The sequence below is a fragment of the Neofelis nebulosa genome, chromosome 1 (genome assembly GCF_028018385.1).
Source record: "Neofelis nebulosa isolate mNeoNeb1 chromosome 1, mNeoNeb1.pri, whole genome shotgun sequence".
Taxonomy (NCBI): domain Eukaryota; kingdom Metazoa; phylum Chordata; class Mammalia; order Carnivora; family Felidae; genus Neofelis; species Neofelis nebulosa.
In genome coordinates, this window is record NC_080782.1 from 125,449,497 (window position 1) to 125,477,260 (window position 27,764).

Genomic DNA, 27,764 nt, shown 5'->3' on the forward strand with positions numbered 1-27,764 from the left:
TCCCCTCTTCCGCACCGGCCCCCTCCCTTCCGCCCGCCGACTTCCACTTAGCCTCTGGCGGAGGAAGTGATGTCACAGGCCCCATGTGAGCGGATTGCAACACATGCAGCTGCCTGGAGAGAGGGAGCCGGTGTTCTACGTCAGAGCCGCCGCCGCGGAGCCGCCGCCGGGGAGGAGCAGCCGCTGCCGCCCAGGACTGGGCCCTTAGGTAAGCCGAGGGAGGGAAAAGCCAGCGACCGCCGCGGCGGGCTGCGCGGGGCAGGAAGAAGAGGGCCTCTCGGGGGTGGCAAGGAAGGGGGCCGCTCTGCCCCAGCGGCGGCGCTAACTCTGTGGTCTTGGTGTCTCCGGGCCCCGCCGGGCCGCTCTAGGGAGGAGGAGGCGAGAAGATGGCGGACGACCCCAGTGCTGCCGATAGGAACGTGGAGATCTGGAAGATCAAGAAGCTCATCAAGAGCTTGGAGGCGGCCCGCGGGTGAGCGCCGCGTCCGGCCCCCCCGTGCCCTCTTGGTTCCCGGACCCCTCAGGATGGCCGCCCCCGCGCCGCATGGCCGGATGAGGAGAACCAGGCACTAGTCAACTCCCGCCTTCCGGATCTCTGGGTAGTAGCCCCCGACCCAGGGGCGAGGGTCTGCGCGGTTGGCCCGAGAAAGGATCCTTCCCCTGCTTCGGGGCATAAGGGGCCCCGCTCCCGGGTCTCGGACCACTTAACCCCTTACGTGAGAGGTCATTGCTACTATTGAATCTCTCCCAGGCACTTGAATCCAACACTTCCCTGTTCGACTCCAGGTGCTGCCCCCCTACTCGGGTACTTGGGGAGAAAGGGCTCGGCCTTCCTTCCTTTCCGAACGCTCTTCCCTGATTTCCTTTCTTCTTCCTTCATGTTTCTCAGCCATACCTTATTAAAATGGCCTCTCCCTCCTGTTTTTCTGAGACCCGAGTGGGTGAAGTTTGGATGGGACAGGACGGAGACGTGGTCAGGGACAACCTCTTTCTGACTTCCTCTGACTCTGGGTCTTCCAGCTCTTCCCAGATGACTTCCCCCAAGTCCTCTAATTACCCCCGGAGCTTCCTGGTTTTAGCTGTTAAAGTACCCGCCTATAAATTGAAAATGCCAACATATGCGGGGTCGGATAGAAGGGACATTTTGGTTGCCTGGGTCTGTATATCCAGGAGAAATCCGGATTATGGGGCAGTTGATGTGAACTGTTAACAGGGTCATTTTTCTCCTCTCTCTGGAACTTTCAGGGATAGAGGTTCCTGATGTACTAGTGCTTGTTGAAATTCAGAACTGAATTAGATGGGCTTTGGGTCTCCTTTTGTAAATTTTGTGGATGTGCACTATGGAAATGTTATATTGAAACTGGGTATATATGCTCCTTTTAGGTTAACAAAGAATTACTTGGTGAAGTTGTGTCAGAGGTACCCCCCTTTTTCTCACTTTATTTTGTTCTTTTCCCAGTTGTAGGAACTTTTTGGTTACAGGAAGTGGCCCAAAAAAGCATTTGGAACATGACATATTTGTATGCTTGAGCATTCTTAGAATAGCAGAGTGCCTTGCCCCAGGCCATTTTGAAGGTTTGTTTTCAGCACAAGAATTGTGCATTCTGGTTTCCAGTCCAGGTTTGTCTTTGATTGGTTGGCTTACAATGATAGGGTTAATTAAGCTTTTAATTGTTACCATGTGAAATAAGGTGTACTCAGTTACACCAAAGACCTAGGGTTGATAATTGGTTTTGCCATTGTGTCTTGTTCTTACTAAGTTAGTGACATTTCTGCTTGAAATGAAGCTTCTGAAAGTTTGGCTCAGTTCAGTGACTTGGGCTTTTGCTAACTCTTTCCCTGATGGAAATTGAAGGTGGCAGCTTATTTTTTATTTAATTTTGTTTCTTTGAACTTAATAAAATACTCAGACCTATATAATAATCTTACAGGAACTTGAACCCAGATGGTTCTGTGCCATATGGTAAATTGAATAATTATTCCCCAAGTGTGAGCACATTAGTACAGGAGGGGTAATACAGGTCCTGACCCATTATGTCTGATGCATTACTAGGAATTAGCTAGCCAGGTTCTTTCATTTCACTGGGATCTTCTGTTGTGTTACTTTCAATTGAGTATGGCTTTTATGCATCATTGATGCAGTGTTTAAAGTTGGATATGACCTGTAGATTTGTTCTCTTACTACTTTAATTTGGAGGCAGGTTCACACATTAGAATCTGCATACGTTATATTCTCTTAGGAAGTCTAAAATAAATTAACGATTATAATTTATTGTCTGAGTGTAGTAACATTAAAAATAAAACACTGCAGGGGCGCCTGGGTGGCGCAGTCGGTTAAGCGTCCGACTTCAGCCAGGTCACGATCTCGCGGTCCGTGAGTTCGAGCCCCGCGTCAGGCTCTGGGCTGATGGCTCAGAGCCTGGAGCCTGTTTCCGATTCTGTGTCTCCCTCTCTCTCTGCCCCTCCCCAGTTCATGCTCTGTCTCTCTCTGTCCCAAAAATAAAACAAACAAAAAAAAACGTTGAAAAAAAAAATAATGAAACGCTGCATGTAATAGCATTTCTTTCTACGGCTTGATGAAGGAAGTTAATTCTTACATTTGTCCCTTGCCATGTTACCTAGCCACTTGAAACCTTTAAGCTCCTCTTTACAGCTTTTAAAGGCTTTATCCCTTTGATTAGCAAAGTTCAGTAAAGTTTAAAGCTCACCAAAAAATGAGGTTCTTAGTGACTACTTTTTAGTGATGAAGTTAGTTTGGACATTTTAGACCAGAATTAAAGCTTTCTCAAATAGCTGGGAGTAGTCTTCCTTTAAACAAATTATGTGGTTGATAATCATTTCCTACTTTGCTTTTATTCAGGATTTGATTGCATCTTGATCCCATGAAAATTTTAAATCTTGGCTACTTCTGGGTATTAGTAAAGAGTCAACAAGTGTATTCAGCTTGCTTCATAAGTTTCCCAGTACATACCAATTTCTTTTCAGGAATAGCAAGATTTCATGTTCATGGCTGAACTGTATTAAAGTCTGACTCAGATTATCTTAGTGTATGTACAGTGAGAAATGTTTTCTTAACACTAAGATATTTTAAGAAGTGTAATGACATTTAAAGGCAAACTGAATGACCAAATGAATCTATACGTACTGGTGTTGGGCAGCCTGTGGATTTAAGGAGAAAACTGAAAATGTTCAAGCATGGTTATTAGCACTAGACAGTGAAATTTACTGGTGGATAATAGAATTGTTTTTGAAACAAATTTTTCCCCCTCCCAGTAGTGTAGAATTCTGGGCATGAAAATCAGATTGGTTTGTTTTTAACAGCTATAAAGTATGGTGTGATAAGAGTAATTTTGAAATTGAGTCAATTTGTGATTATCTTTCGATAATATTACGCATATTTAGCTTTAAAAGGGAACTGCTGCAAAATGGACTCACTAATTAAGTACATCTGAACAGAGTGAAGTTTCTAAGCACATACTTTATGGAGTAGTTAGTATGTTCTAGACACGGTTAAGCAGTACGCTACTTCATTAATCCTGGCAGAAAGTGTTGACACCATTTGATAGCCAAGGCAATGGGGGCCGAGAGGTTAAATAACTTGGTATCTGAAGTGTAGCAGAGCCCAGGGCTTGAACTAGTGTGTAACAGAGTGCAGTGGGTATATTAAATGTTTTCAAAAAATATAAGGCTGGATTGACTCAAATTGGAATCTAAGCTATAACAGCCTTTTAATATTGTCATATCTGTGGAAGAGCATTTATAAGAGCCAAAATGACTAACACAGGGAACTTGGCCAGAAGTCTTTTTGTAGCCCACAGTGTACTTAATTTTCTGAATTGAAAGAAGTATTAGTCATATAACTTAAATTTAAGTTAGCTGAAACAGACCTATTTAGTATCATGTAAGTTTAGTTGAATGTTAGTTTCTGTGTGTGTGTTAAATAATATGCCACTTTTTTTGGTATACGTAGTCCCACTTAATGTTAGTGGAAGTTCTTCCTGGTTTATGATTCTCTGTTGTTGGCTTAATGGGGACAAATGTGTATGTAAGCCAAAACTGGAAATAGAGCCATGTGAATGGAACTGTGGTTGTGGGTATTCTGGGTAAGGAACTAAAGCAAGTGGAATATAATGTTACATAAAAGGTAGGTGGGAAATTTTGGGGGGGGTGGGTTGTTTTTTTCCTGCTAATGTTTTTTTGAACCGTCAAGAAATAGCTCCAGAAATAAGGATGGAAGCTTTATAGTTTTCAGGTAATAAAATCATTGCCAGAGCCTGTTCTAGCCAAGGACAATGGTACATGTGAGAGACAAGGTTAGTTTGGGCTAAATTGCATCTGTAGGTGTCAGAATACTTTTTTCCCTTATTTTGATGAGGGAAGCTTGTAAATGTCAGAAATAATGAAGGCTCAAAAAACCCTTGTTTGAAGATCTGCACAGTTTGTAAACTTTATTTAGGTCTTCTGTAGTGGTCTTTGGCATTTTTAAATTTTCCTGTTTAATTAAAAAACAACTTGTATGGGGCGCCTGGGTGGCGCAGTCGGTTAAGCGTCCGACTTCAGCCAGGTCACGATCTCGCGGTCCGTGAGTTCGAGCCCCGCGTCAGTCTCTGGGCTGATGGCTCGGAGCCTGGAGCCTGTTTCCGATTCTGTGTCTCCCTCTCTCTCTGCCCCTCCCCCGTTCATGCTCTGTCTCTCTCTGTCCCAAAAATAAAAAATAAAAAATGTTGAAAAAAAAAAAATTAAAAAAAAAAAAAAAACAACTTGTAGATATTTTGACTTTGAAGAAAATAGAAATAATTTGGCTATATACATCACTGTCTTTTCTTTCCCAAAATATAGCTTCTTTTCTGCTCTACTCTTAAATAGTTCTGAAACCAAATTGGGAAGAGGGTCCCACACCAAGCATTTTTCCAGTCTTAGAGGATAACAGCTGAGTGTCCTACAGTTTAATTCTAGTATTACATAAACTTATCATCTGATCCCCTAAGGTAAAGTGTTCAGTCCCATAAGACTGCCCCCATTTGTGGTAAGTCTGGGCTTCCCCTACTTCTGACCTACAGGCTTTAAATTGGGCGCTTAATGATTTGCTAGAATGGCCCACAGAACTTAGGGAAATACTCTACTTAGATTTACTGATATATTATAAAAGATACAAATGAGGAGTACTTAGGGTTAGGTCCAGAAGCATCTGAGTATAGGAGCTTCTGTCCCTGTGGAACTGGGGCATACATCCTAGGTTAACCAACCCAGAAGTTCACTAAATCTTGTTCAAGACGTTATAAAACTTAATCTGCAGATTGTCCCTCCTTCCATGCACCAAACCTTACCCAGAGGTCTTTGGATGGAGCTGAAAGTTCTAACCCTCAGGTAGTTACCTGGCCTTTCTGGTGACCCCCACCCCATTCTGAGACCCACCCTTAGTCACTTCATTAATAAGTCTGGTGTGCTCTTTAGAGACTCCTTATGAGTAACAAAAACCTTCCATAACCTAGGAAATTCTAAGGGTTTCAGAATCTTTGTCAAAAGCTGTGGATGAAAACCACATACATTTCTTATACCATATAATCCTTTTTTTAATAAATCTGTATAAAATTCTTCACATTATGTTGGTATATTATATATACCATATAACGCTTTTTTTAATCTCTATAAAATTCTTCACATTATGTTGGATTAAAAGTAATTTTGTGAGATTGTTGAATAGGTTTTTTTTTAACCTTGTAGACAAATAATTTGGACAGGCTATGAATATGATTTGAATCGAGTAAAGTATATTAAATGTGTTTGAATATCTTCCCCAATTGGTTAATAGAACATTCACCTAAATGACATGTGTAATGTTCTCAAAGCCATGAATTTTAGATACTTTTATTTTTACTTAGGTAAAAAAAAAAACAAAAAACAAAAATTAGAATGTTTTTAATTTCTTGAGAAGAGATGAACGTAGACTAAATTACAACTACAGACAGAGGTCTTAGCCTCTTACTAAGAGGTCAGGATACAAATGCCACCAACAGGTCTGAGCCATGAGAAGAGAAAAAAGGGAAGAGAAGATATTTGATAGGGTGTGGTAGCCTTCATGCACTCCTGAGTGTCATTGGTTGCCTGCCTCAACTCAGAACTAGTTCTAACAGCTGTTGATTCAGAAATGATGTTTTATGCACTGTGAACCTAATGAACAATTACTGTCTTTGAATTTCAATCCTTGACAGACTTCTCATTGTAGTAGCAGATATACTTATCTTTCCAGGAAGGGAAGGCTTACTGTGGACACACTCCTAGGTAAGCACAAGTGTCTAATTAGAGTAACTTTTAAGGCCAAATGCAGTGTGGATTATAGGTGTCTCCCCCCCCCCCACCCCCATACACACAGACCAGTTGGAACCTTTTATCAGAGGGCTCTTTTTCTTAAAAACTTGGAGTTTGAGGGTGTGCTCAGTGTGGTCCCTTGTGCCGGATGTTCTCTTGTGAGAAAACTTAAAATAAGTTTGGGAGCAGAGCTGAATGGTCTTACATCCTATTTGAAGAGTCCGAAGGAAAAATTTGCCTCTTTTCCCTAGACCCACTGCTGAAACTAAGAATTAGAACAGCAGAAATTTCTTCAGAGTCTGGCGTGTTCTCTATGGATCTCAGAATAGAACCTTTTTGTAGGATACATTCTATAGGTGTCTATTAATTCTTCAGCAGCCTGTTATCTTTTTTTTTTTTAACATTTATTTTTGAGGCAAGAGAGTGCACGAACAAGGGAGTGACAGAAAGAGAGGACGACACAGAATCCAAAGCAGGCTCTAGGTTCTAAGCTAGCCACACAGAGCCTGATGTGGGGCTCAAACCCACAAAGCACGAAATCATGACCTGAGCCAAAGCAGCTGCTCAACCCACTGAGTCACCCAGGTGCCCCTCAGCAATCTGTTACCTTAATGAGGGGGAGAGGGATTAGAGAGAGGGCTTTGAGGCCCTTCTTTCCAGCAGGTTGGAAATTAGGTTTCTTGTGGGCACTTTACCCAAAGAGCATGAAGTTTCCTTTGATAACAGCTCTATCTAATGCCACTGGACACACTTTAAACCTTTGCCTGCTTTGTATTAAGAATGGAGACTTCCCAGGGTGCCTGGGTAGCTCTGTTGGTTAAGCATCCAGCTTCAGCTCAGGTCATGATCTTGCAGTCTGAGTTCAAGCCCCGGGTTGGGCTCTGTGCTGACAGCTCAGAGCCTGGAGCTTGCTTTGGATTCTCTCCCTCTCTCTCTGCCCCTCCCCAGCTTGCGCTCGCTTGCTCACTCACTCTCTCTCAAAAGTAAATAAACATTAAAAATTTAAAAAAAAAAAGGGAAACTTCCTTGTTTCTTATTTTTGTCACTTTCTGAACAGATACCTTTTCTTTCTCTCAATATCAGTGAATGAAAATTAAGAGAAATAATTTTTTGCTTTCTTCTCACCTCCCCCAAAACATAATTGAGTTTTTACAAGCCATAATTTCATTATTCTCTTACAGATACAAAGATGAAAACAGATTTGATTCTTACATGTTATACATTGACCGTGTTTACTATGCTTTAATACAGCTCTTTCAGTCTGCTTAATTTGTATGTAATTAACAGCAGTTTTCAAACATGAAGTTTACATCCACTATATGCTTTGTCTTTTGTCCCCATCCTTCCTATCCAGTTCAGAGGACTTGCTGTCTTCAGATGCCTGAAAACTACCTCTTGTCATGCAGATTAACTTGGGGATATTGTGCCTGTGCTCTTCTGTTTTCACATTTTCATTTGATGCTCTAAGGTCTCCTTGAGAAGAATGTTCTTTTTTTTAAAAATTTTTTTTTTTTTCAACGTTTTTTATTTATTTTTTGGGGACAGAGAGAGACAGAGCATGAACGGGGGAGGGGCAGAGAGAGAGGGAGACACAGAATCGGAAACAGGCTCCAGGCTCCGAGCCATCAGAGCCCCAGAGCCTGACGCGGGGCTCGAACTCACGGACGGTGAGATCGTGACCTGGCTGAAGTCGGACGCTTAACCGACTGCGCCATCCAGGCGCCCCGAGAAGAATGTTCTTAGTCAAAACAAAAGATTTTTTTCCCTGCCGCATTTGTGGCCCTCTAAATCAGATATTTCTCCAAACCCACATCCAGAGTTCTAGATATATAAAAATTGAAGCCTACAAATGCATTTTTACTACTAACCAGTTAGCTTACAAACTTGAATATCTGTAGGTTGGACACTGGACATTTTGAAAGAAATGTGTAATGCAGTGAGGACATGGTCTGACACACAACCCTGAATTGATTATATGAACCATTTCCAGACCCATGTTAGTAAGTACAGAATAACACAGTACATGTTGAAGAGGGGTGTGCTGTAAGATGATGATTAGGGTCTAGAATGAGGTGTTGGACATTATCAGAAACCAAAAGTTGTATAACTACTCAGGCGGATTTCCTAGGCAAGGCAGGTACTGTCATAGAATGTTACCTTGGGCAGTAGTATTTGGCTGATAAAGTATCTTTGATACATTGATGGAGTGAAGCTGTAACTGCTGTGGCTTTGAAATTGTAATTGAAATTCATTTTTGATTGAAAGCCAGTTAGTCTAAAATTAGATCCAAGAGCTTTGTGTTGGTTGATGGTGAGCTGTCAGGGTATTGAAATAGCACAGAGCATTTGTGCATGTGTGCCTTGTTCGTAAAGTTGGCATGACAAAGCTTAAGACAGTCCCAACAGTTTGCCTTTCAACCTAAATAAACTTTCATTTGCAAGTAATGAAAAGTGCTGATCCCCAAACATTAATTCCTTAATACCTCTGGGTGTTTTTAGATTTTACTAAAAAATTTTCTTCCTTTCTTGGCTCCTATTTTCTGGCATCTTCTGGGCTTAATGACTCCATTTAAGCAAAGAGAATCCTCAGGAAAGACAGGGTTAGAGGTTCGTGGCTGAGATGTGTTTTAATAAAACAGTTTTCTAAAGATGAGGTGAATAGCCTACATTTTGACTCCTCACAGCAATTCTGTGAGGAAACTATTGCCATTTCACGGATGAAAAAATTGAAATAAAGAGTGATTAAGTAGCTTGCCTAACATCACGCCCCACCCTGGTGAGGGGCAGTGCTGGATTTTCTGTTCCTACTTTCCTGATTTCAAAGCCTGTGATCCTATTATACCACGCTGCCTTCCTCTTTGATTGGTATTTCTTTGCTAAGTAGAAACATCTCCCATTCCCTTCTGAAAGGAGGACTCTTGTCCAAGGAGATTTGCATTTCACTAGAGGGAGCAGGTGTGCTGAGACCCAGGAGCAAAGATAAAAGTAAAACAGACATGCTATTTGCAAATCTACCCAAGGAAGAACTTGAGTACCAAACATATTTACTCTTAATGAGCATCTCTGGTGAGGGAAGTAACTTGGGTTTAAATCCTTCCGCAGAATTTCATTTTGTGTATTAGAACAGTAACAAGAAGGCAGTGGCTTTTGTTTTATGTGAAAAGTACTTATAGTGGTGGTAAAGAAACATCAGGTGAACTATCTCATTTCTAGGATTCCTTGTAGAACACTGGTGCCTAATGCTGGTTGTGACTGATACCTGTAGGCTTTGCCTTGATGTGAGACTACTAGAGAAATTTTCCAGCTTCTGCTGCTCCCTGGTGGAATATTCCACTAGGTTAACTTTGTGAAGTTGTTAAAATTTTTCTTTTTAAGACCAAACGAATGCCTGTAATTGTATAAAAAGGCATCAGATACATACATTTTTGTTTTGGGTAACTAAGTAATTGTAGTGCTTTTGAGGGTAAAATACTAAAATGAACCTTTGTAAGCTTTCTGCTGGAAATTTTTGGGACATGTGAGTTATTCTTTTCTCTGTAGAAGCTGCTTTAATGTCTCAGTATATTCAGATCTTGGACTTTGTCCCATCTGGTAATGGCTTCTGACCCTAAGGTCAATTGCATAAACCAATTTCTGGTAATTCTGTTTAGTCTTTTGAACAGTAATAGAATCCTCCCTCCTAGTTTGGTATTCTCTGAGCTCTTTATAAAAGGCAGGCCCATCCACCTCCAATCTTCCTCATAGATGATGAGGGGCCAGGGCATCAAGTTCAGGATGAACAAAATTAAGCAAAAGAAGACACTTTGGAAGTATTGGTTTTGTTATGTTTAAAGACTAATGGAGTGATTTGGGTTTTTTTTGTTTTTTGTTTTTTTTTTAATTTATTTTTTATTTTTGGGACAGAGAGAGACAGAGCATGAACGGGGGAGGGGCAGAGAGAGAGGGAGACACAGAATCGGAAACAGGCTCCAGGCTCCGAGCCATCAGCCCAGAGCCTGACGCGGGGCTCGAACTCACGGACCGCGAGATCGTGACCTGGCTGAAGTCGGACGCTTAACCGACTGCGCCACCCAGGCGCCCCGTGATTTGGGTTTTTTAACGAAGCGAAAGCTGGGACACTTAGTCATTTCTAGGCAAATGTTGGTTCCTCTCCAAAGACTAGCAAAGTTTTAAATGGTAGTTTAGAATAAATCTCTGGTGTTTGCCTAGAGGAGACCAAATATAGAGGATCCTTTTTCTGATGTTAAGAATTAACCGTTTATTCATCAGATTCATGTGCTAAAATGATTTGTGCCCTTAAGAAGCTTCTATAGACCTAGTGTAAGCAACATGTTATCTTACTATTTGATACTTGATGGAAGAGAAAATGGGGTTAGATCTTTGAAGTGACTGACAACTAGACAGAAGTAGTGGCTAACTCTGGGTTATATCAAAATAACGTGAACCATGCCACAGCTGTAGGATAAAGCTACTTAAGCTTTTGTATAATAAAATTATTTAAAGTGTTAGAGGGGAAAGGATTTCTGCTTTTCTTTATACAAAATTGCTTCTACTGCTCTAGCTATATTAATTTGAACTGCATTTTTGGTTTGGTTCTTTTCTGTTGGAAGATTTGATAAATCCTGTAATCTAAGAATGGTAATTGCCCTACCACAAAGTCAGCTTTTATCTCTGGACTTAATCAGATTCAAATAAAACTTAAACCACCATCTGAAATACCCCCCCCCCCCAACTGTGCTATCATGTTAATTCTTTCTGATTATACTACTAAAGAGCAGAGGGGTAGAGTACATGGAGCTACAGTTCCATCTGGTTACGTTTCAATGAGCACTTACTATCTGCTATCCATGCTAGGTACTTCACCTGTATTACAGAACCCTCATGACCTTGGGAAGAAAGTAGAAACTGAGGTCCAGTCTGTGCTCCTGGGGCACCTGGCTGTCTCATTTGGAAAAGCATGTTGATTCTTGATCTCAGGATCATGGGTTCAAGCCCCACATTGGATGTAAAGAGTACTTAAAAATAAAAAATCTTCAAAAATAATCTGTGCTCCTAACCAACCTCCTACTCTGTTCCCATATTAAACCCATATCAGAAAGACTGCTGTAGTCTCAACGTTTAAACTTGGTTTTGTATGTTTGGTAAAAGAAAAATAGAAACCCCATGGTGAATAAGAAATACAGACAAAGGCAATAGAAATTGGAGAGGAACTCAATGATTTTTCAGCTGGTGATCCATATAATGTGGCTAGCTTGGCAATTATCAGAAATGATTTGACTGAGATTTAAGTTGAGTTTTTCGAGCTTGAAAAGGGGATGGTGGGAATCCTTGGGCATCCATATCCTAGGCACGACTCCATCAAACATTGAGATGAAAGCTCCTTGGTGAGCACATACTCTAAATCGTAATTACAAAGTATTATAGGCAGTCTCTAAAGTGTTCTGGTTCCTAGCCTGAAAGTAGTTCCATTACGTAAGAGTGAGGAGAGGGGTAGCAGGACATTTGTGTTCTATCTGGGAAAAGTTGGACAATTCATTGTGGTTGTATTGCTGCCAGGAAGGGTAAATGACAGCATCTTACCTCCTGCAGGTGGGTTCTGTGAGTTAATCTTCTTTAGGTGTGGATGAGGTCATGGAATTGAGTTCAGCTGGCCAAGAGATCCTTCTTGCAGACGCAGAAAGCTAGCCAAACCAGTGATTCTCAGCCCTAATTACACATCAGAAGTGAGGCTGATTCTGTTGAAATCAGTCATTCTGAAAATTGAGACTCCCTCTTAATCACAGTCACCACCACCGTCACTGTCCCTATTGGGGGAGTGATGGAATCAAGGTGGAGGAAGGGGAAATTTTGTTGCTGGGCATTTGTTTTGCTCCTTTAGAAAATTTTCCAGAGATTCAGGGTTCTCATGCAAATAGGTCACTGAACTATGAGGTTTTTTCTTTTTCCAGTTACCTTTCTAAAATGTTCTTGAGCATTATTGATGAATCTTAATAAGCTCTTTACAAGTGAAAGAGTGCCTAGATTTTCTCTGCGTGTCATTCATCAGAAGGTACCTTGAATCCAAAGGCTGGAATTCTGAGACCTAAACTTACACACATCCCATAGTCCAGGCTTGTTCTGATTACCTTGCATTTTCTTCCTGAAATATATTTTAGTTCTGGTACTTCAGGTAACCTTATAAATGTCTCTGTGTTAATAGTGCTCAGGATTCACGAAACCTTGGATGGATAACTGGTGGCACTATCATAACCTCTCATCTTAGGGAGAGAAACTTTTCCTTCAACCATCTATTTGAGACTGAAGGAAGGAAAAGCTGTCAGCTCTTTATTTAAATTCTCTTCCTTCCTGAGTTTTGTCTAGTTTGATTTACTGTCTGCATTTAGTCTATTTACAACTACTACTTCCTTCTGTCTCCCAAATATTTTACTTCTCAGAAGTTAGTCTCTGAAAACATTGATGAACTCTTCTTTGATAAGGGAAAATGCCCCTAAAATGGTGAGAACAAGAAGGAATCTAAGAGCAGAAGCCCCTCGAAGCCCTATGTGGCACATTGTTGTGTATTGTCTGTCTTGCTTTGCCCAGTTTTTACAACCTGCATGTGAATCATTGCTGTACCTTATAATTCACTAACTCTTAAATGAGAGCCTTTTGATTTTTGAAAAAGGATATAGTGGCAAAGCAGACCAGTACATGAAAACTCTTAAATTTAAAAAGGTAGTAGTTTGTATATGTAGCCAGCAACTCCTTGGTGAGAGTTTTACTTCTTGTTCTTCCCTGTGGGTTGTTCGGGTTACTTTGAAATAATTCAGCTTCCTTGGGGAGCCTGGATGGCTCAGTCATTTGAGTGTACAACTCATGATTTTGGCTTAGGTCATGATTTCACAGTTCTCAAGTTTGATTTGAACCCGGTTTGATTTGAACCCACGCTGACTGTGCAGAGCCTACTTGGGATTCTCTCTCCCTCTCTTTCTGCCCCTCCCCTGTTCTGTGTTTCTGAAAGAAAAAAAGGAAAGGAAAATTCAACTTCCTTGATTTTATTTTTGTGTTTACACAAACTGGTCTAGCGACCTTGAGTGGCTTGCCTTGGGGGTAAATGAGCGGTTATTTTGTTTGGAAACTTTCCTGGTAAAACTTAAATATGCTTCTGTTAAACCCAACATAAAAAAAAAATTCAGATATTATCAAGTAGCCTTTAAATTTTAAAATAGAGGCCATCCTTTTAATAAAGATGAATTCAAAAATTTAAGGTGCTCCCCCTCACATAGGAGAGAGAGACGTAAAGAAATTTTTTTTTTTTTTTTTGCAAGCTACATTTCTGAATTACTTAAGTGGAAACGTATGGCAAGATAATGTTCTCCGGTTTCTTCATTACTTTGTCCTGTAGAATGTTACATGGTTGTTAAGTGTAAGGTTGGTTGTCCAACTCTGGTGCTATAACAGCAAAGTTGCTTAATGAATACTTATCTTCTTAACCTATCTGCAGTGGAAAGTAAATAGCTGCTTATCTTAAGGTCATTGCTTTGTCCTCTGCATGATTATCTTGCTTTAAGGATTTCCTTCAGGCATTTTGGGTTCACTCAGTGAATTTGTCCCAACATCCTCTTTAGCCTTAAATTTTCCATCCTTTGGGGTCTGGTGCCTGTTGACTTCCTGAGCTGAGCCTTCACCCCTGCTATCCTTGGAGCCCCTTCTCTTTCCATTCCCTACTGATTGCCTCTTTGCTGGTTCCATCTCCTAGGAAACTACTCTGTAAATCAGAGCACGTCAGCTTTTAAAAACTGAGCCCTTTTGAGAAATAACTCCTTTGATCCCTAAAGATTCCAAGAGCCCGTGGGATAGAGAAATACGTTCTTTTGAGAATTGTTAATCTGAGAATAAGCACAAGCTAGTAAAGTCCATATTAAAACTTCTCATATATATCTTCTTTTTTCCCCATTTTGTACATTTTCCTATTGTGCATAAATTGACAGCCCCTGTTTAGAGACAGGTAAATGGCAAGTACAGTAGAGACCATGTTTGAAGTTAAATTTACGTGTCTAATGTTTCCAGTCCCTATGAAAGCAAAGTCTTCTCTCCCTTAGCCTATAGTATTTGACATAACTCTGTAAAGACTTATCTGAAAGGTTCTTAGGAAATTTCCTTTTTAGAAACCTAGAAAGATAAATTACTGGAAGAAAAGCAGTTTGTTACAGTTGGTTGCTTAAAAATAGGATCCAACGAACTCACTGACGGTAAAGAGCATTTTTCTTTTTTTGTAATTGAAGATACCCATTTGTTTCATTTGGGAATTCTTTTTCCATCTAGTTCAGAAACTGGAACATGGCCACAGGTAGAATTTTATGTAGAATTTTTTATTTCTGGGCACCTTCTCCTGGTTTAGAAAAATTCCTTTTATGTAGTTGTATTGTGAACATTAAAATGAAAAACATTTTAGAGAGTGATACATCTGACTTAATGTGTATTTGTGTGTGCATGAGCAAAGGATTGTCCGGAAGCAGTTTTGTTTTATGATCATTTTGATTGTGTTTGTGATGCCAAGTAAAGCTGCTCCTCATAAATTTGCTTGCTTCTCTGGTTTGGCTAGAATACTTGTTCCCCTGCCCAAGGGGTGGCAGCAGAGCACACACCATACTTTACCAGGTACTGTCATTTGTCATTGATCAACTTGTAGTTCATTGAGGAAAGTATCGCAAAGGTTATGAACTGATCTTCTGGGTTTTAAATAGAAACCCCAACAGATGGGGCGCCTGGGTGGCGCAGTCGGTTAAGCGTCCGACTTCAGCCAGGTCACGATCTCGCGGTCCGTGAGTTCGAGCCCCGCGTCAGGCTCTGGGCTGATGGCTCGGAGCCTGGAGCCTGTTTCCGATTCTGTGTCTCCCTCTCTCTCTGCCCCTCCCCCGTTCATGCTCTGTCTCTGTCTGTCCCAAAAATTAAAAAAAAAAAAAAAAAAAAAAAAAAAGAAACCCCAACAGAAACAGTGCCAGTTTCAAAGTTAGAAAATAAGCTGATAATCTGAATAACTATTTTGATAGTTGGAAGGGCTAGATAGGCAGCTTGTCTGCTTATAGAGAAAACTTGTATTGCAAGGGAACTGAGGGATTTACCACTTAGAAAACTTTAAAAGGGCAAGGTCTTATGTAAATGAGGTCCCTTTCCAACATTAATACTGGGAAAAAACAAATTTGCGGGATTAATTTTACTATATGAAGATATTTTCCCAGACATTTTAAAATTTCAGATACCTGTGGATAAAGGTTTTCTCTACATTTTATTGTAGAGTGCCCCAAGAACTGCTAATTTAAAGAGAATGTGTGTTTTAAATTTTTGTGTTATCGTAAATGAACTTTTAGCTTTTGTATTGTGGCAGAGTACACACAACATAAAATTTAACCATCTTGGCCAATTTATTTATGCAGTTAATAGTGTTAAAAATACGTTCACAGTGTTACGCAACCAGTCTTCAGAACTCTCTTTATCTTAGAAAACTGAAACCATGCTAAACAACAAAACACCCTATTTCCCCTTCCCCCCATTCACAGCAACCCACTGTTCTTTTTGTCTGTTAATTTGACTACTTTTAGATACCTCATGTAAGTGGAATCATACAGTATGTGTCCTTTTGTATATGGCTTATTTCTCTTAGCATAAATTGTTCAAGGCTCATACAGATTGTAGCATGTGTCAGAATTCCCTTTAAGGCTGAATAATATTTCACTGTATCTATATATGTACCACTTTTTTGTGTTACTATTGATCCATCAAATGGATAGATGGACGTAGGAATTCTAGCCATCTTTTGGCTGTTGTGAACATTGCTGCTGTAAGCATTTAGTGCCTAAGTATCTGGTTCCCAGTTTCACTCTTTGGAGTATATACCCAGAAGTGGCAATGCTAGATGATGTGGTAATTCTGTGTTCATGTGAACGACTGCCATGCTGCTATTCATAATGGCTGTGTGATTTAACATCACCCAGCAAGACATAGGGTTCCAATATCTCCATGTCTTTGCCAACACTTGTTATTTTGTTTTTTGATGGTAACTATTTTAATGGGTGTGAAGTGTTTTTGTGTGTTGATTTGCATTACCCTGATGATTAGTGATGAGTTCATTTGTTTTGATAATGTAGTTTTGTGTTTGCTTCAAGTAGAAGTAGAAATATTGAAATGAGATCTTGTTAATAAATGTCTGGAGAATGTAGCTAAAAAAGGTTTTGGCATCAATACTGAGGTTATACCGAAGTTGGTGGCTGCTCGAAAGGGACCTCCCACGTGGCAAGGCTTTGATAGTAGTGTCCTTCATAGTTCAGAGTTTGGTCCTGGTTTTGAATTTTAGAAGCTGGGATTTGTTTGAGCACCCTGAATTGGCCAATTTCTCATATATGGGGTGTGTGTGTCTTAGATTGAAAAATGATTAATATGGGGGTGCCTGGGTGGTTCAGTAAGCGGCTCTTGATCTTGGCTTAGGTCATGATCTCACAGTTGGTGGGATTGAGCCCCACGTTGGGCTGTGTGCTGACAGCAAGGAGCCTGCTTCAGATTCCCTCTCCCTCCCTCCCTCCCTCTCTCTCTCTCTCTCTCCCCCCCCCCGCCCCCCCTCCACACAGTGTCAAAATGAATTTTTTTTAAAAAGTGATAAATATGTAAAATACGTTTAGAGAAACACATAGAGTAGATGTATGATTTCCTAATTGGGATATTTGTTTGAATTCCAAGATTCTGCTGTTCCTATTAGGAACTAGTTTAGTTCCTAAGGATGCTAAACTAGTGATTTTAAATTTTCATGGTGAGCCTGGAATTTAAAGAAAAGGAGAGACACTATGATATTCAGTTATTTCATCTACACTTTGTAAAGACTTGTATCATCCTGTGGTGGCTTCTCCCACTGAAGAACCACCAGATTCCAAGCTTCTACCATGGACTCACTGTCAGATTCCAGCCTATTATCACCCCCTTATGAAAGCTTCTCTCTTTGCCCTTGAAGAATGAGGTGTTTCCCAAGCATCCTTTAAAGTGCCTTACTACTTTTTCTTTTGGCTAGCTAAAATTGATTCAAATAATTGAGTACCTATCACATTCTGATCACTTTTCCTAATTCTGGGCATACTTTGATTACACTGGAATAGTCCCTATCTTCCTAATCACTGAGAATGATATATTTCTATTTTAAGGGGATTTCATTAGCTCCCCTTACTAATGATAAGCATGAATTTAAACTCTTGACTTATGTGGTACTTGAACCTCTGATGTTACTCTTTCTTTCACAGCAATGGCACAAGCATGATATCATTGATCATTCCTCCCAAAGACCAGATTTCACGAGTGGCAAAAATGTTAGCAGATGAGTTTGGAACTGCATCTAACATTAAGTCACGAGTAAACCGCCTTTCAGTCCTGGGAGCCATTACATCTGTACAACAAAGACTCAAACTTTATAACAAAGGTAATCTAGAATTTGATCATTTTCCTCCTCTATTGTGTTTTGGTTATATTTTCCACTTTGATCCTGCCATGATGCTTTTGGTCACTATTGTATCTTTTTCAGATAGCCATCAGCAATTTACCTTTGGCCTTGGAACTTACCCTCTCTCCCCTTTTTTTTCCTTTAAAGCAAAGTAGTAGTTACTTAAAAGTGTAAATCCTCCTTTTTTAAACATCTCAAGTATTTTTAAAATTAGGGAGAGAATTCTGCCGGAGAGATTTACAGATATTTCTGCTTTATTTAAATTATGACTTAAAGGAACCAGGGACACGGGGCACCTGGCTGGCTCAGTCATTAGAGCATGTGACTCTTGATTTCAGGGTTGTAGCCTCAAGCCCTCCATTGGTTGTAGAGATTACTTAATAAATCTTTAAAAATAATAAAGGAGTAGGGACAGAACTAGGAACATTTTCTATTAATTGAGGAAAATTAGCTATAGATTTAAGTAGAGAAATTGTGTGTTTTTTGCAGTACCTCCAAATGGCCTGGTTGTTTACTGTGGTACCATTGTAACAGAAGAAGGAAAGGAAAAGAAAGTCAACATTGACTTTGAACCTTTCAAACCAATTAATACGTCATTGTATTTGTGTGACAACAAATTCCATACAGAGGTAAGAAGTTCAAACAGTATTTTCATCATCCCAGAAAGAAACCCTATATCCATTAGCAGTCATTACCATCCTCCCCCCCACCCCCCATCCGTACCCCCGCCTCCCCAAGATCTCTCACCTCTAGGCTACCGTTGATTTTGTCTGTCTCTCTAGATTTCACTTATGCTGGGCATTTCATACAATGGGTGGATTTTTGTGACTTGTTTCTTTCACTTAGCATCAGTACTTCATCCTTTTTTATTACCAGATCATATTTGCTATATTTGATTTATCTGTTCATCAGGAATATTAGGAATAATAGTGCTCTGAACATACATGTACCATATGTGTGACCATACGTTTTCATGGGAGGGCAGTATATATACTTAAGAATGAAATTGCTGGGTTAAATGGTAACTGCTGAACCTTTTGAGGAATTGCTAGACTGTTTTCTAAGTCATTGTACCACATGGCTGGCTATTTAAAAAAAAAAAAAAATTATACATTAATTGTGACACACTGAATGACCATCATTATGTTTGAAGAAAGTGCTAAACTGGGTTTGGAGAACTGGTTAGAGGTGAAGAAATAATTGCCTATCTCTCCATCTCTCCCTGTATACCCATGATACTTGCCTATATTTCTTGCATCCTTAGTTTTCAGTTCACAAATTATAAAACCTTTAGGACTGTAAGAGCTTTTATTTCCCCATGAAACTTTTGAGTGACAGAGATGCCATAAGATAAAATTCAAGGGTGGAAAGGAAACCTCATTAGAGTGACCTAAATCAGTCAACAGTAGAACAATCAGGAATTCACAGCTGGCTCCTAGTTCAGTCTTTTGCTTTTCATCAACCTAGGGAAAAACCTCTACAGTGGAATTAGAACTGACATTTGTCGACACAGTTTACAATGGATGATTTCTGCTAACTTGACAGGAAGTCCAATTCCAGTTGGATCTTGGTTCGTTGCATAGATGATTGAGACTGTTCTCTGGGCTATCTTGCAAGCCTCTTTTTGGCAAAAGCTTCATTGGGAAGGCTCTTAGCTACCATGTCCCACTTACCTGTATCTAGTTTCATGAAAGCAGATTTCAAGTCTTAATTTAAGTAGTACCTGTTACTTGTGTTATCTAGCTTTTATTAAGCTAGCTTCATTGGTATTTCTAAACCTTAACCCTTCCAGGTACTGTTTAATCTTGCTAGCTTTGTTTATTTTGGCTTCAGCTGATATGTTGATAACTAGATGTGAATGTGACATGCTGTACAACACAATTTATGTCGCTTCATCAGGACAATTATACATTCTTAAGAGGGATAAGTATTCCCTGATGAGCAGAATTATTGAAAACCTAAACTAATGAAGCCACCTAAGAGATTGTGACATAATGGCACAACATTCATGTCTTAATGCTAATTTTCAGATATGGTATGATTAAAGATTGATTACTAATGATTAATCTGCTTTCTGGTCAATTCTTAAAGGAAATATTTTCTTCCTTAGTTAAAATGGAAAGGGTATTTCTTAACTCCAAAGAAGCCTGGCACCTAGGAACTAGTCATCTACCAGGTGTGCACATTCCATCATGAAAACTCTTGACCCATCTATATGAGTTCCAGGACTATTTAAATATTTGTTCTTTGTGGGGACAGAACTATGGGATATAATTATAAGCTAACCTAGAAGGGGAATTGTCCCCCAGAAAAACTCCAAATCATTAGCTATATAATACCTTTAAAATAAAATTGAGTTTTAGGGGGTGCCTAAAATTGAGTTTTAGGTGGCTCAATCCATTAAGTGGCCAACTTCAGCTCAGGTCATGATCTCACCGATTTCTGAGTTTGAGCCCCATGTCGGGCTCTGTGCTGCCAGCTCGGAGCCTGGAACCTGCTTCAGATTCTGTGTGTGTGTGTGTGTGTGTGTGTGTCTGTCTGTCTGTCTCTGTGTGTGTCTCTCTCTCTCCCCGCCTCCTCTCCCTCCCCCCCCCCCACTCACGTCTCTCTCAAAAATAAACATTAAAAAAAATTTTTTTTAATAAAATTGAGTTTTAGATCCTGATACCATTAAGGGTGTTCAAGACATATATGTTAAATGAAACATTTCAAATCTAGATCTTTTTGTAGACTTTCTGGGTTTTCTCCTCATGGACTCCTTCTCTAGAGTTGATTTACAAGATACCCTTATTTGCTATAATGAATACTGCCTGCTAATGATGGGATAATACAGAAAGTGACCTGATGGAGGTTAGCTTTTTGTACTGTTGTTGTTTTAGAGTTTGGACTTTTCATTTGAACATTATGTTCCATGGATTGCCATCAGTCTAAATCAAATCAAGGATAGAATTAATCTGAACCCTATACCTCTCTTGGTTTTCTATTCATGTGTCCAGGTCAGGTTTGTTGAAGGGCTTTTCTATCATTATTGTTGGTGTTTTTCCCTGCATCTGTTTCAAAATTGACCGTATGGGTTACATATTTATAGCTATAGTCTAAATCATTCCATAAAATGACTTTAAGTACTCCTACCATTCTGGATGGGGTGAAAGGGCTTGTATGTACATCCTTTTGGATTTTGTCTTGCCTAACAAAGCTTTGGGATTTATTTATTGTGTGATAACTTATGTTTGCTTTTCAGGCTCTTACAGCACTACTTTCGGATGACAGCAAGTTTGGCTTCATTGTAATAGATGGTAGTGGTGCACTTTTTGGCACACTCCAAGGAAACACAAGAGAAGTCCTACACAAATTCACTGTGGATCTCCCAAAGAAACATGGTAACACAGGAGGAGAACATGAGCCCATTTTGTGTCTAGCAAAAAGGAAACAAATAGTACAGTTGACCCCTGAACAACACATATGGGTCCCAACCTCTGTGCACAGTTGAAAACCCACATAAAACTTTTTTTTTTTTTTTAAGTTTATTTATTTACTTGTTTTGAGAGGAGAGACAGAATCCCAAGCAGTCTCCATACCCAGTGCAGAGCCTGTTGGCAGGGCTTACTCTCCTGAACTGTGAGATTGTGACCTGAGCTAAAATCAGGAGTGAGTCAGATGAACTGACTGAGCCACCCAGGCACGCACTTTCGCCCCCCACCCCCACCAAACACACATATAATTTTTGACTTCTCAAAAACTTACCTACTGATAACCTATTGTTGGAAGTCTTTACCATTAACATAAACAATTGACTAACACATGTTTTGTATGTTAATTATATTTTGTACTGTATTCTTTAAGTTAGGGGAAAAAATGTTAATGAGAAAATCATCAGAGAGAAAATACATTTACAGAAATATACTGTGTTTTTCTTAAGGGTCAACTGTACGGGCACCTGGCTGGCTCAGTTGGTAGAGCGTGCAACTCTTGATCTTGGGGTTGTGATTTCAGTCAAGCTGCACACTGGGGGTAGAGATTACTTTAACAAATAAAATATTTTTTTAAGGGGTGGTCAACTACATAAAGGGAATAACTCCAGATGAGAGGCATCATGAAATGACACATGACTTATTGGTGCTTATGATTCTTCTTTTGATAAGATAATTGGTATTTATTCTGAAAATGTGTATCAGTTTGTGCCAAACAATCATTTAAAATAAATAGTAATTTTTCTCTGTCGTTGTGTTAGATAATGGCATGATTCGTTTTTAATTAGCAAGTTATTTTGTACTTCTTACTAATTACCCATTTTTTCCCACATTTTGTGTCAAAGGTAGAGGAGGTCAGTCAGCCTTGCGTTTTGCTCGTTTAAGAATGGAAAAGCGACATAACTATGTTCGGAAAGTAGCTGAGACTGCTGTACAGCTCTTTATTTCTGGGGACAAAGTGAATGTGGCTGGTCTTGTTTTAGCTGGATCAGCTGACTTTAAAACTGAACTAAGTCAATCTGATATGTTTGATCAGGTAAGTGAGAAGTAGATGCTCTGTTAAGTTGCTAGGTGAGAGTAGTGGGTCCTCTGAGCACTGGGACATGCACATCTTTTTGGTTTTCAAGTGATAGATTTCATGTTTAAAAACAAGTTGACAGAATTTCATGTTTAAAAACAAGTTGACAGGTTTTTATTAAGAAACATTCCTCCACGTTTTTCTGGGTCTTTTTTCTCTTTGAAAACCAACCATTTTTAGATAGAATCATTATGGTCTGGTGGCAGCTTCTGGTTTAGTGAATTGCTATAATTAGCCTCAAAATGGAATGTGATTTCAGAGAAAGTAGGGGTTTTTCTGGTCTTCTTCTGATTTATTTCTGGAGGTAAATAAAGCAGTGAAACTCCCAGTAATATGATAGAGCTGATTAGCCTAAAGCATTTAATCCAAAAAAATCTTTTGGTCTATGACATGGACTCAGGCATAACACATTTCAAAGTGCTCTTGAGAGGGAGTAGCATTATATGGTAGAAGTCTCAACCAAAGAAGTGGTGTTGTATTCAACCACTTTATATGGCAGGAACCAATATCCTGTTTCCTTAACAAGGAACTTAGTCTTGTTGGTGATTAATGAGTTGTCAAATCTAATCAAATGTGTGATATGACTGGCTGGGGAAGTTACACTTTACAGTGTTGCTCACTGAGACCTGCTCATGAACATACTGGGCTCTTTCCCTGTATTCTCCCTCTTTAGACTTTAGTTAGAAGTGGTTAAAGACCCATTAAGAAGAAGTGTGTCTTGGTCAAGGAGTTTTTAAGTACTAATGATGCTTTTTTTTTTTTTTTTTTTTTTTTAAATGTGTGTATGTCAGAGGTTGCAGTCAAAAGTTTTAAAATTAGTTGATATATCCTATGGTGGTGAAAATGGGTTCAACCAAGCTATCGAGCTATCTACTGAAGTCCTCTCCAACGTGAAATTCATTCAAGAGAAGAAATTAATAGGTATCAGTGAAATGCAACTTACTTATTATGTGAAATGTATTTGTATGTATGTTTGTGTGTGATTATATATATGTAACAAAATGCCAAAACGGTAAGAGGAAGATTGAACGTTTGTATTAAAATCTTCCTCAGTGGAGTCATTAATCTTCCTTTATTCTTGAGTTCTAGTAAGTGTGCTTGTATTTCCACTCTTTTTACCCTTTGGCAATAGGAACCAAACTTCAGTTTTCACATATTATCTTTTATAATGCAGTGGTGAATAGAGACCAAATTAAAGATTAATCTGGCCATTGGGGCACCTGGGTGGCTGAGTCGGTTAAGCATTGGCTTGGGTCTTATTCTTACGTTTCCTGAGTTCTCCGCTTGGTTTTGTGCTGACAGCGTGGAGCCTGCTTGGGATTCTCTCTCCTCTCCTCTCTCTGCCCCTACCCTGCTTGTGCTCTCTCTCAAAAATAAACAAACCTTAAAAAAAAAAAAAAAACTGGGGCGCCTGGGTGGCGCAGTCGGTTAAGCGTCCGACTTCAGCCAGGTCACGATCTCGCGGTCCGTGAGTTCGAGCCCCGCGTCAGGCTCTGGGCTGACGGCTCGGAGCCTGGAGCCTGTTTCCGATTCTGTGTCTCCCTCTCTCTCTCTGCCCCTCCCCCGTTCATGCTCTGTCTCTCTCTGTCCCAAAAATAAATAAAAAACGTTGAAAAAAAAAATTAAAAAAAAAAAAAAAACTGGCCATTATTTGGCTTTGTTTCTGATTTATGGAGCACACATTTTTCCAAGTGGTTGTGTATTTGGCCCCGCTATTAACTCTTGAGTCAATTTCTAGAGCCTCAACTAGAGTGGTAGGACTTTTCACAGCTTTTGGCTCTTATTTTAAAGTTGTTATTTTCTCTCTCTTGGGTTTTTTTAAGTTTATTTTTTTATTATTTATTTTGAGAGAGTGCATGTGTGCGCAAGCCGAGGAGGGGCAGAGAGAGAGAGAATATCAAAGCAGGCTCCACGCTGTCAGAATGGAGCCTGATGCAGGGTAATCTCACAGACCATGAGATTATGACCTGAGCCAAAACCTAGAGTAGGATGTGCAACTGACTGAGCCACCCAGCCACCACTGTCTCTTGGATTTTGAGCTAGAAAGTCTATTTCTACAAAGGAAACTTAATATATGTGCTTCCTCACCTATCCCTCATCACAGGACGATACTTCGATGAAATCAGTCAGGACACGGGCAAGTACTGTTTTGGAGTTGAAGATACACTAAAGGCTTTAGAAATGGGAGCTGTAGAGATTCTAATAGTCTATGAAAATCTGGATATAATGAGATATGTTCTTCATTGCCAAGGCACAGAAGGTATGAGAATTAGAAAGTTAAATAAGATTATGGTTTGTTGGTGACCTCTGTGTTCTGGAAACCTGGGGTGGAAATTTGGGAGAGGTGGCTTCTGTCTGCGTAAACTGTTTTGCTTGAACTGATAAATGTCTGCTTAAGACTGTTAAATTTCCTGAGGACAAGAACTGTATCTTGAGTATGTTTGGTGTTTACTTACGGTAGGAGCAGTATACCTAGTAGACATTAAGTGCATGCTGACTAATATTGCTTATAAAAAGAAGGTTGAAAGAATGAATTCAGAAGCCCTTTCATCTAACCTGACTTAATGGGACTTAAATCTGCTAGTGTATAAGAGCTAGGTTAACATACTTTTTCCCCCAATACTACAGAGGAGAAAATTCTCTATCTAACTCCAGAACAAGAGAAGGATAAATCTCATTTCACAGACAAAGAGGTATGTGATTGTTTTCCTAGTTTGGTAATAAATGCAAGGAAAGGAAATCTATGTTAGGGCATTGGCAAAGTAGAGTATCAGCTTTGAGATACCAGACTTCATACTCTTGGCAGTGGGGGGCAACGGGAGGTGGTCACGTCTTATATGCTACATGCCTGTCTGATTCCAAGGAAGGAGACCGTGCCATGAAGTAGTTAAATATTCTCATTCTTGAAATAGTAAAGAGGAAGATTTGATTGACTAGTGCCTCTTCTGCATTGTGAATCCTGTGCTACTTTCTTCACTCACTTTATAAGCTTTTGTACTGAAACAGCTTCTGCAGCTTTGGTCTATATGCATCACCACAAAAGTGTCACCTGGCCAGCACAGATCACTTAAAGTTCCTCAAATTCTGAGTTGAATGACTTTGTTTTTCACAAGGTTGCTCTAAAAAGTAAATTTGGCTTGTCTCTTCTGGGCTGTTAAATGAGTGCAGCCTGGAGACACTTTACAACAGCCTGACTTTAGAGACAACAACAGGAACCAGAAGTTGAAAAACTGCTAAGTGTGTGTTGACATTTTATCATTGAGCCAGAGCCTGAGGAGGAATGTTATTTGAAATAGAACTTCTGTGCTATTAGAATTATGTCATTAGAAACCAGAATTCACATAGAGCATGGCACACCCACTTAATAAGGAGAGAGAATGAGAATGATCGTGGGTCCGGGAGCTAGGGTGGCTAAGTCTTGATTACATCCTAATCCCATTTTTTCTGTATCTTCATGGTCACCCTTGCAGACAGGACAAGAACATGAGCTGATCGAAAGCATGCCCCTGCTGGAATGGTTTGCTAACAACTATAAAAAATTTGGAGCAACGTTGGAAATCGTCACAGATAAGTCACAAGAAGGATCCCAGTTTGTGAAAGGATTTGGTGGAATTGGAGGTAAGTAGCAAATAAGAAAACTAAACTTACGGCCAGGGTCTCAGGCCAAAGCTTTCCTGGCTATCCCAAAATCAAGCTATGAGATGAAGTGTGCTCATCCAACGAGGCAGAGGCAGGAAGTTGAGGCAGCACATGGTTGCAGGTTCCTTGGTTGGAACTGTATTTTTTATCATCATCTCTTTGTTTTCTGTAATTCTACAAGGGAATCGGACTTTCCTTATTGAAGTGAACCCTCCCCATCCCAGGAACACTGGTGATTTACTCTTTGATTTGCTTTCCCAGGTATCTTGCGGTACCGAGTAGATTTCCAGGGAATGGAATACCAAGGAGGAGATGATGAATTTTTTGACCTTGATGACTACTAGGTAGTCGACATGGGTCCGGCAAAATGTGCCTCACCCTCCAGCATCCAACCCAAGGAGCATACCCGTGGTGGAATCCAAACAGATCCCTGCCTTACAATTGGAACATTTCCAGAACTTAATCCATGAGCATTGGATATTGAAAAGAAAACCGAAACAAAACCAGACCCAACCCTACACTTTGGTTTGTCATGGTGTCAGTGCAGCAGCCTACAACTAAGTTCCTAAAATGCCACTTTGGACTAATTTAAAAAAGAATCCCAGTTTTTACTTTTACTCGATGGTGAAATTGGTTGCTCTTGTATTTTATGAAAAAAAAAAAAAAATGATTTTTTTAACCTTCATACATAGAATCAAAAATACTTTAACTGCTGTAAACCTTCAAAAGTTAATAGAAATGAGATCATACTGGTTTGTTTCTTATTTTGATTGGAGAAAAATTGCTGCATTTCGCAGTGACCCATTTACATGGCATTCTCAGCTTAGACTGCATAAGAAGAAATACATGCGGTGAAATGTTGGAACCATTTTTTCTTGGTCTCTGTTTAATGTTGAAAGGGTGAGCTAATAGGAGGCAATTTCAACTTCACTCCCTCACATTACTCCTCCCCCTCCAGACTGTCAGTTTCAAGGATGCAAATTGCATTGCAAAGTCAAACTGACACAGGAAGCATTTGGGCCAATGCACTGTTCCCTTTCATCTGTTTTGCAGGCGCATTTGTGCCCGGGGTTTGGGAGCCCTTGGCATCAGTTGCATTGATAAGGGTTCCCATAATCTTAGCCTACTAGAAACCAGTTTGGGATGGATATGATGGGGCTTCTGTGCTATTGCTGGGATTGGGAGAAATAAAACATGCAATTTAAGTGGAAGCAAAGAAATTTAAAGAATATTTTATTTTGCTTGGGTCTGTCCTTGGTAAAAGGGAGATGGTTGTGTTTTCCTTGTGTTGGATGGCATGATTATGTGAATGTTTTGATTTTTTTTTAAGTGAACTGCAAGGTTTTTCACAGGAACGACTGACAAGACATGTATGACTGTGCATGTAATTATAAACCCCTGACCTCCTGGTGGGGTTGGAGCATCTGTTTCAAATATGGGACTTACAAGCACCTCTCATATGAGAAATTATGGGAGGGGGGTGGGAAGGGCAGGGGTGGGAAGGGATGGGACACAGCTTCTGGCACCAAGGACTTAACTATTGTTGGATCCAAAAGTGGGCCTGGAAACCTGAAGCTCACGCTTCATAGCTGGGTTCTAAGTTGGGTTTGACCCCAGCTGACATGCAAGGTCATGGCGTGCCCGAGGTGGTGACAGTGAATAAAGTGTATAGGATGTGCCCAGTGGTAGCAATGGAAAAAAGTATACCAAATGGACTTTGAAGGACCAAAGGTTTTTAAAAGTCAATTGGTATCGTTCCCACACTGATAGAGTAGTGGGGTACATTTGGTTTTCAAATTGGGTACTTT

The 27,764-nt window shown here is 40.0% G+C and overlaps 1 protein-coding gene across 2 annotated transcripts; it reads left to right on the forward strand.

The window, feature by feature from the left end:
• Window positions 1–75: 75 nt before the first annotated feature.
• ETF1 (eukaryotic translation termination factor 1) lies at window positions 76–26,821 on the forward strand. 2 transcript variants are annotated; one of them, XM_058715125.1, is made up of 11 exons: window positions 76–208; window positions 369–472; window positions 17,573–17,748; window positions 18,259–18,398; window positions 21,011–21,149; window positions 22,085–22,275; window positions 23,109–23,238; window positions 24,422–24,577; window positions 24,946–25,010; window positions 25,788–25,935; window positions 26,218–26,821. In XM_058715125.1, the coding sequence occupies exons 2-11, from the start codon at window positions 387–389 to the stop codon at window positions 26,298–26,300; spliced, it is 1,314 nt and encodes a 437-aa protein (XP_058571108.1). In that variant the 5' UTR covers window positions 76–208; window positions 369–386; the 3' UTR covers window positions 26,301–26,821. The 2 variants fall into 2 exon arrangements, with proteins under 2 accessions (XP_058571108.1, XP_058571194.1); XM_058715211.1 differs by lacking the exons at window positions 76–208; window positions 369–472 and adding an exon at window positions 483–599.
• Window positions 26,822–27,764: the final 943 nt, after the last annotated feature.